Source organism: Giraffa tippelskirchi, chromosome X, assembly GCF_054371585.1.
Source record: "Giraffa tippelskirchi isolate mGirTip1 chromosome X, T2T-mGirTip1v1.2.pri, whole genome shotgun sequence".
Classification (NCBI taxonomy): Eukaryota; Metazoa; Chordata; class Mammalia; order Artiodactyla; family Giraffidae; genus Giraffa; species Giraffa tippelskirchi.
Window position 1 is genome coordinate 98431810 of NC_137289.1, and position 8834 is coordinate 98440643.

An 8834-nucleotide genomic window follows, 5' to 3' on the forward strand; every position below is an offset into this window, starting at 1 on the left:
GTGGTTGGGGAAGCAGATGTTCCCAGTGTGTGTGGGGGCCCTAGAGATGGATAGTGGAGGAGAACACATAGGGAACTGGTGTCCTCTTGCCATTTCCATTTCTCCTGTTGCAGTTACCGACCGGGCTGGAGAGCTCTGTGTTGGTGACCTAGGGGTCATTCATGCTGAGGAAGCAGGGCTCAGTGTGTTCCAGACCACACCGGAGGAGCTTAGAGGCGAGGGGGAGGGCAGGGCTGAGAAGCATTGTGCAAAAGTGGGGGGACTGAGGGTATATGATGGATGGGTTGGAACCGCAATACAGGGCGTGCATGCCCGCGTCCCCGGTCGGTGTCGCGGGGGCGGAGGGGTTGACGGTGAGGGGAATCTGGCGGGAGGGAGAAAACGCCCCCACCCCACCCCGCCCACCCACTGGCGGAACCGCATGCGCACAGGGGACCTGGTGGAAAAGGCTTTTGTTGGGAGAGCGGGCGGGCTGGAGGGGTCCGCGCATGCGCAGGCTGCCCAGCCGCGGGGGGTGGGGGGGTGCGCGGAGAAAAGGGGCGGGGTGGTGGGAGCTGCTGTGCTGGCAGCAGTAGGCGAGGGCGCGGCTGCGGGGTTCCTGGTGCTGAGGACGGACGCCATTGGAGCCCCAGGGAAGGTAAGGATCCAGCCCCAAACAGGACCGGGAGAGGGCAAGTGGAACCGGGCGCGCTGTGCCCTTCCTCCCCACCCCACCCCCGCCCCCGGATGTGAACAAAGCCCAAGCACGCAGAACTTGAACCCCATTAGACCCGTGGTCAACAAAGGAGCCGCCCCCCACCACGGCCACCAGACCCAGGCTCCCGGATTCGAGCCCTGCTTAACACCGGAACCCACCATCCGAACACCTTTAACAGACGCGTGTGCTCCGTGCTGAGCTGCCTTAGCGCGGAGGCCCCACCCCCACCCCAACCATTCTGAGATCGCTGCAACCCAACTGACCGCTTTGCCCCCTTCCCCGAGTTGCGATCCTGGCCTTTGAGACCTCCAGCGCTTCCAGTTCGAGCCTCACCTAGTCCGAGGACCGCCCCCCCCCCCGCCCCCGACTCCATCCATCTTGAGCGCTCCTGTATGAGCCCAGCCTAGACCTGAATCAGCTGAATCCCCCCCCCGCGAGTTAGAGGGTCCCTGGGATTCATTTTCCCAGAGCTTCCAGCGGTCCCCGTTGTCTGAGCCTTCTCATGTCTTCTCCTCCCCAGCACCCTGGCCCCCCGCTCCAGCCATTCAATCGAGGCGCTTTATTTCCCCTCTGTCGAAGCATCTCTTATGGGACTCTCTGGACCCAAGCCCGCCAGTCCACCCCTTGTTCCAATCCAGCCGCTGGTCTGGGGAGCCTGTGTGACCTAAACTCCCCTTTCAGTGCAGGGTCTCCTCCGACCTCCTCTGTCCTTCTCCTAGGGCTCCTGTCTCTGAGGGAATCCACCCCAGCAGCCCTCACCCCCGCCCCAACCTTACACTGCCTGGGAACCCGGTGACTGCAGCCCTCCACCTCCTGAGAGATCCCGCCTCCTGCTGGATCCCGCCCCCTCCCCCTGAAGGGGCCTCCTCGTCCCTCTCAGGCTGAGCTCTCTTCTCCTTGGAACCCCCAGCATGGCAGAGGGAAGCTACCGCAAGGAATCTGAAGGGTACAACGTTGAAGACATGGACGAAGGTAGTGATGAAGTCGGGGAGGAAGACATGGTTGAAGGCAACGACTATGAAGAATTTGGTGCTTTTGGAGGCTACGGAGCCCTCACCAGCTTTGACATCCGCATCCTGAGAGCCTTTGGGAGCTTGGGTCCAGGCTTTCGCATCCTAGCGGTGAGGCCCCTCCTCGGCCACCTGCTAGCCCTGGGCCTTCTCTCTTGTGACGTCAGGGAGGAGGGGAGGAGGGGGCCGATGAGGGCTGGAGTTGAAGGGGGAAGGACTGCCCAGCTTACCCAAACCTTCCCCCTCCTACTGGGAGAAGAGTTGGGGAGGGTTGTTTGGAGGGCCTGGGGGCTGGTCGGAGGCTGGCCAACACAGGGGGAGCTATCTGTGTAGAGCTATCTGCCTTCCCCTCCCCTGTCCTCCCCTGCCCTGCCCTCCCTTCCCCTCCCTGTTCTTGCAGAACGAGCCCTGGGAACTGGAAAACCCTGTGCTGGCCAGAACTCTGCTGGAGGCATTTCGGATGGATCCAGAAACACTTGCCAATGAGACGGCTGCCCGTGCTGCCAACGTAGCCCGGGCCGCCGCCTCTAACCAAGCTGCTCGGGCCGCTGCCACTGCTGCCCGTGCCACCTACAATCAGGTGGTCACTAACCACCACCCGGTGGCCACACACCAGGCGTCAGGAGGCGATACCCAGCCCATGACATCTGCTGCCCAGGCTCCGGCAGCCACCCCTGAGACAAGCATCACTTCTCCGCACAGCTCCCAGATGCTAGTCAATAGCGAGATGGCTGCCCCCGGGGCTCCAGCAAGGTCCCCACAGCCGCAGACATCCTCCCAGGCCCAGGAGGCTGCTGCCGAGGGCCCTAGTACGGCCTGTGCTTTCCCCCAGGCCTCGCGTGCAGGTGAGATGGATGCCACCCGGCCCAAGACAGCCTTCCTGGGTCAGAACGACGCCTTTGATTTCAGCCAGCCGGCAGGTGTCAGTGGCATGGCCTTCCCACGCCCCAAGAGACCTGCCCCGGCCCAAGAGGCTGCCACAGAGGGCCCCAGTGTTGCCTCCAGGGGCACCCAGGCAGCCTCTGCCGGGGAGGGGGCGGCCACCCGGCCCAAGACGACCAAGTCCGGGAAGGCTCTCGCCAAGACTCGCTGGGTGGAGCCTCAGAATGTTGTGGCGGCAGCTGCCGCCAAGGCCAAGATGGCCACGAGCATCCCTGAGCCTGAGAGTGCAGCTGCCACCTCTCAGCAGAGTGCGGAGCCCTGGGCCAGAATGGGAGGCAAGAGGACAAAGAAGGTGAGCCCTCCCTGCTGTCTCCCCCCTCCCTTGCTCCCCTGCTTTCTCTGCCCTCTCACTCTCTGCCTGCTCTCCTCCCTCCCTCTCCCTCTTCTTCCCCCTCCCTCTTCTCTCAGCTTGTTTCTCCAAGCCAAGTTTGCCAGCATGTTTTTACTCCATGTAGTCCCTACCCTCGGGCCTGGAGGGAGAAGCGGTTGGCTCAGTGCCTGGCACTTAATAAGCACTGGGCACGTGTCATCCGCGTGTCGTCTACTTCCCTTATTTCCAAGTACCTGCTCTGGCTAAGATGTGTGCCAAGCGCTTTTGCACAGGGAGCCTGGTCGCCCTGAGTCTCTCCTCTGTCTAATGGTACAGTCCAAGCACCTGGATGACGAATATGAGAGCAGCGAGGAGGAGAGAGAGCCTCCTGCGGTCCCACCGACCTGGAGGGCGTCGCAGCCCCTGCTGACGACCGCGCGGCCTCAGATGGCCCCTCGGCCCCCCATGGCCCTGAGGTCCCAGGTACCCTCCAGGCACGTGCTGTGCTTGCCACCCCGCAATGTGACCCTTCTGCAAGAGAGGGTAAGATGCCTGCCCTTCCCCCTATCTCCCTCCTCTCCTCCCTTGTGGGCCAGGTCTTTGAGGTCACCCACCCCTTGATCTCCCCGTGCGCTCTTCCTTCTCCAGGCAAATAAGTTGGTGAAGTATCTGATGATTAAAGACTACAAGAAGATCCCCATCAAGCGCTCAGGTGGGCAGCCTCTGCCCCCTCCCTGCACTCTGCCCTTCCCCGCTCCCACCACCCTGCCCTGTGGGCCTCCCACCAGATGCCCTCTCCCCACCACACACACAGATCAGGCCTGGCCGATGGCTCCATTGGCACGGTGTGGGGTCCTGAGTGTGCTCCCCTCAGCAGGGCTGACGGAAAGGCTGTAGCTCTGTGGCTGCTGCTCAGCCCTGGTGCTTTGCCCACCCCTCCCCTCCTGCAGACATGCTGAAGGATGTCATCCGAGAATATGATGAACACTTCCCTGAGATCATTGAACGAGCAACGTACACTCTGGAAAAGGTGGGTGCGGGGCCGGGGGCAGCTCTGTGGAGCAGGAGCAGCAGGGAACCCTTGCCCGCCTTCCCCCTTTGCATCCCCTCGAGGCCCAGGGGCCGGACTGCGTGCTCTGGAGGGAAGCCCTCCCCGGCCTCTGCACCTGGGAGCTGCCTCTGCAAGCCTCCTCCCCTCCTTCCTCCCGCTCGTGCTCTCTGAGCGCCTGTGGTCTCCTGAGGTGGCTCCCGCCTGTGGTCTCCTGAGGTCGCTCCCGTCGTCTCAGCCAGTGTTGATGCTCCCACAGGGCACTTCCTCCGTGGCCTCTCCTCTCCCTCCTCCCCCAGGGCTTGGGGTTCCCCGCCAAGAAAGAGTTCTAACAGGGAATTGAATGACCGTCTGCAGGACACCCAGCATGGATGTTTGATCTCACATTCCGTTTTCTCCCCGCTGTAGAAGTTCGGGATCCACCTGAAGGAAATCGACAAGGAAGAACACCTGTACATTCTCGTCTGCACACGGGATTCGTCAGCCCGCCTCCTGGGAAAGTGAGAAAGCACAGGAGGCCGGTGGTCTTCCTTGGTGGTGCCTGCCCCCTCCTCTCGAGAAACGGGAAAGTAGGGCTGGGGGGCCTAGCACGGCTCCCACCCAGAGTTAGCAGTGCTGAGCAGCTAAGGGCAGGCAGGGCCAAATAGCCTGGGGCGAGGCTTTGTGGCTCTCCGGGTTTCAGCCCTGCCCACCCTTCCCCGCCCCTGTCTTGCCAGGAAAGCGAGCTTCTTGATGGCCTCTCTCTGCCAAGGTCCCGGCCAGGGCTTGGCAGAGAGGGCCTCGGGCAGGGGGCAGGGAAAGGGGAGAGTGGGGGACGGGGGTCTCCAGTGGAGTCGTGCTCCAGATGCAGTGGGCAAAGGGCAGGGAAGGGCAGGGTGTGCCTCTGGACCCAGGGTTGCCAATCGTCCGCTCCCTGCCTAACCCCATCCTCGACAGAGCCCTGGGAAGAGGTGTTAGCATCCACATTTGATGGATGAAGGGCCTCAGTCTCAGGCCGAGGAAGGAATTGTCTAGACCAGGTATAGCAAGCCATACAGAGTGGGAGGAACCGCCCTGTAGCCCAGCAGTGTGGGAGAGGCTAGTTGGGTGAGCTGGCGGTGGTCATTTGTGCAAATGGCTGCTGGACAGGATCCCTCTTTCTACGCCTTCAGGACCAAGGACACTCCCAGGCTGAGTCTCCTCTTGGTGATTCTGGGTGTCATCTTCATGAACGGCAACCGCGCCAGCGAGGGTGAGTGGCTGGACAGGCAGCTGGGGGGTTGCCCGTCGTCTCACCTCCCTCCGTCTGCTAAACTCTTGTACCTCATCTCTCCTCACAGCTGTCCTCTGGGAGGCACTCCGCAAGATGGGACTGCGCCCCGGGTATGATTGGGGTCTCGCGGCTCCCGCTCCTCAGTGTGTCCTTGGGCACAGGAGGCCCCGGGATTGCAGTGGCCTCGCAGTCTCTGTGGGGCGTGGCATCCTGGACTAGGTGGAGCGCCAAGGGTCCGCCAGGGTGCGCGGGGAAATGGTCCTGAACCCCGAGCCCTCTTCTGCCCCGTGTGCCCTCTCTGTTCCCACATGAGAACTCAGAGACACCATCGGACCTGAGGGCTCCATCCAGCCCCTCCCTGGGGCCCTGCTGACAAGTGGCTGCCTGGCCTCTGCTGCCAGCCCAGGCGTCCATGGGGACGCCTCACAGGCTAGGAGGCCCTCAGTCCTGCCGGGAGCGCTCCTGCCCAACCCAGGCACTGCCACTCTCTCTAGTCACGCATTCCTTTCCTTGCACTCAGGGTGAGGCACCCATTCCTTGGCGATCTGAGGAAACTCATTACAGAGGACTTTGTGAAGCAGAAGTGAGTATCTTTGCCTCCCACTCAGGCCTCCCTCGTGTGCTGCTCTGGCTGAGGACGCCATTCCCCGGCCCATGTCTTAACACCAGAGGGATGGGTGTCTGGTGTGAGTGTGGGGTGGGAGGATGCGAGTGTGGAGGCCGAGGGGACAATTCCAGGGAGGCCTGGGGAAAGGGAGCACTTGCGGTCTGCAAACCCTGGGTGGGACGGTACAGCCTCCACCTCCTTCAGCACCTGCCCTGTAGGCAGTGTCCCGGCTTTACATCTCAGGGGCCTGGGACTCAGAGAGTGGAAACCTGATCATGGCCCTGACTGGAGTAAGGCCCATCTGGGCCTGGAGCCTGGCCCTGCTGATTCTCTAGCCCAGGGTCACCCCATCGTCAGTGCTTGGAGATCTCTTGTGCCCTCACGAAGACCCCGTGTGCATGGTCACCCACCCCCCCCCACCCCCGCCGCCCCACAAACACACGTTCATGGATGTCTGGGAGTATGCGTGGAGTCCCCTACTCTTGGTTGACTGCTTTCTTCCCGTACAGTCGTTTTCTATGATGGATTCTCCCAGGGTTCAGTCAGGTCACGGACAAGCCCCATGGTGGGTTGTGCTCAGAGCATGGAGCCTGAAGAAATGGCTCCTGCTTACACCAGACCCAGCAGGAATCTGGGTTATTGTGACAAGGGGCACAAAACTTGTGGCCTTCCTCTGAACAAGTACCCTACCCGTGCCCCCTGCACCTCCCCATGGCTGCTGGGCAGGACCAGTGGCCTAGGGGTGTGAGCCCCTCCATTTAGGAGGCAGACACCCTGGGAGCCGGTGTGGAAGGGGGGGGACAGGGGCTGCGGGGCCAGGGCAGGCCTCCTGCAGCAGCCGAGCTGCAGCCTCGGGGCTGGGAAGGGGCTACCTGGGAGCCCCTGGGGCAGCCACAGGTGTGCCTGTCTGGGAGCAGAGGTTCGTTGTCCTCTCTCACACAGGTACCTGGAGTACAAGAAGGTCCCCAATAGCAGCCCACCCGAGTATGAGTTCCTCTGGGGTCTGCGCGCCTGCCATGAGACCAGCAAGATGAGGGTGCTGAGATTCATCGCCCAGGTAAGGCAGAGCCTGTGTTCTGCCTGCACCTTCCCCTACCAGGTTTGTGTCTTGGTCCCGGCCTCCTGACGCCGTTTGTCCAGTGAGGACGCCGAGGCCCAGCAAGGTTCCCAAGTCACTGAAACCAGTTCACAGGCTGTAGGGAGTCGACGGGGGGCAATCCCAGGTCTGGCTCGGAATGACGGGAGCCCGATTTCAATCGTGTGGGTCTTTAACATGCTTTCACAAAGCGCTTAAGTGAGTGAAAGGCAGGAAGCGGGTGCTGAGCGAGGTGGGGTTGCTGTGTTTCCATCGCAGTATCAGAACCGAGACCCCCGGGAATGGAGGGCTCATTTCTTGGAGGCTGTGGATGATGCTTTCAAGACGATGGATGTGGATATGGCCGAGGAGCATGCCAGGGCCCAGATGAGGGCCCAGATGAACATCGGGGAGGAAGCTCTGATTGGACGGTGGAGCTGGGACGATATCCAGGTGGAGCTCCTGACCTGGGATGAGGACGGAGATTTTGGCGACGCCTGGTCCAGGATCCCCTTCGCTTTCTGGGCCAGATACCATCAGTACATTCTGAATAGCAACCGTGCCAACAGGAGAGGTACCTGGAGGGCTGGTGTCAGCAGTGGCACCAATGGCGCGGCCAGCGCCAGCATGCTCGACGGCCCCAGCACCAGCTCCACCATCCGGACCAGAAACGCTGCCAGAACCAGTGCCAGCTTCTTCTCCTGGATTCAGTAAAATTGGAGGTCACTACACGGGACTCTGGAGGCTGGGGTGGGGAGGGGCTGGGAGGTGTCAGGGGCAGGCCTGGGGTGTCCTGGGGGAACAAGGAGAGCCTGACAAGACACTCAGTCTGTCCTTGCTGTTGAGGTGTCACATGCATTGACACCTCTACTCCGGCTTTTGTGTCTCCTGGTTCCAGGCAGCCCCGAGGAGCTGCGGCAGTCCCCCGCCGAGCCAGAGTGCCTCCGCTGCCCGGTCCCCGACAGGGCACTCTAGGCCCGCTTCTCCCCATCCATGGAAGATGGCATGCAAGATGACGCGCTCTATGCCCTTCCTGCTTTCATTGTGTGCTTTCCTCGTGCTGTCGTGTTTTGGGTATCTGTGTTACATTAAAGTTGCAAAATCAGTGGGATGTTTCCTCCTTTTCCTGGGCAGGTGTGGCTCTGAGTGGCCTGGGATCAGGCCCTCGGGGACAGGCAGGTGTGAGTGGGTCCGGCGCCGGGCAGGGCAGAGATGCCAGCTGAGGGGGGGCGCCCATGAGTTTCCAGGGGCTCCAGTCCACAGCTTCATGATCTCCTACACTGTGCGCCCCAGGTCAAATACAGTGGCGGTTCACAGGAGCAAGGGTGGGGTGGAGGGCTGTGAGCTGGTGCCACTGTCCCTCCCACCGAGGGACAGGCTCCACAGACATCCCCCAGCACCTACCTGCCCCGCCCCATCTCTGGAGTCAGTCCAGGATTCCTTCCCTCATCAGCCACACAATTTTAGGACCTCATCCCTCTTCCCGAGTCCTAAGGACAGTGAGGTAGGCCTTACAGTGACATCCTCACACCTCCAGCAGGTAGAACAGAAACCATCATAGGCAAGACAGCCTATTTCATGGGAGGAAGTTACAGGCAGACCTGGACAGCCCATTGCCCACGACCATGACCCGAGGCCCTTCGGGAGGCTCCAGGGTACTTCTCCATGGGAGCAGGGCTCTCCCACTGAGGCCAAGGCCAGCCTAGGTCCCTGTGTCTTCAAGGGCTGTGTGATCCCTGAGGGGGGCTGAGGCTCAACTTTCATGCCCCAGGCAGACGACAGTGAGGGCAGAGACACTTTGGAACTCTGGGAAGGACTCCGTAGCAGGAAGGGGCCATCTGGGGCTTTTCTGGGTATCTCAGTGATGTCCGCAGCTTGGAGGACAAGGCTCCA

At 61.7% G+C, this 8834-nt stretch overlaps 1 protein-coding gene and 1 non-coding gene across 3 annotated transcripts; both read left to right on the forward strand.

Annotated features, from left to right (window-relative positions):
• The first annotated feature begins 541 nt into the window (after positions 1 to 541).
• Positions 542 to 8046, forward strand: LOC145536306 (melanoma-associated antigen D4). 2 transcript variants are annotated; one of them, XM_081565411.1, is made up of 13 exons: positions 542 to 637; positions 1417 to 1818; positions 2108 to 2941; positions 3296 to 3502; positions 3608 to 3671; positions 3910 to 3989; positions 4416 to 4507; positions 5159 to 5238; positions 5327 to 5369; positions 5780 to 5842; positions 6809 to 6923; positions 7221 to 7663; positions 7840 to 8046. In XM_081565411.1, exons 2-12 carry the CDS (start codon positions 1609 to 1611, stop codon positions 7653 to 7655), a joined length of 2223 nt encoding a protein of 740 aa, XP_081421537.1. In that variant the 5' UTR covers positions 542 to 637; positions 1417 to 1608; the 3' UTR covers positions 7656 to 7663; positions 7840 to 8046. The 2 variants fall into 2 exon arrangements, with proteins under 2 accessions (XP_081421537.1, XP_081421536.1); XM_081565410.1 differs by having other exon boundaries at positions 1608 to 1818.
• On the forward strand, positions 6434 to 6560 carry LOC145537310 (small nucleolar RNA SNORA11). The gene has a single exon (XR_014076333.1). It is a non-coding gene; the product is annotated as a small nucleolar RNA SNORA11 (small nucleolar RNA).
• Positions 8047 to 8834: the final 788 nt, after the last annotated feature.

What these genes read in the sequence shown, in the direction of transcription:
- LOC145536306 (XM_081565411.1), top strand. Translation starts at nt 1,609, where the DNA reads ATGGCAGAGGGAAGCTACCGCAAGGAATCTGAAGGGTACAACGTTGAA. An exon ending in TGACCCTTCTGCAAGAGAGG is followed by an intron (nt 3,503 to 3,607) that starts GTAAGATGCCTG and finishes TTCCTTCTCCAG; the next exon opens with GCAAATAAGTTGGTGAAGTA. An exon ending in CGGCAACCGCGCCAGCGAGG is followed by an intron (nt 5,239 to 5,326) that starts GTGAGTGGCTGG and finishes CTCTCCTCACAG; the next exon opens with CTGTCCTCTGGGAGGCACTC.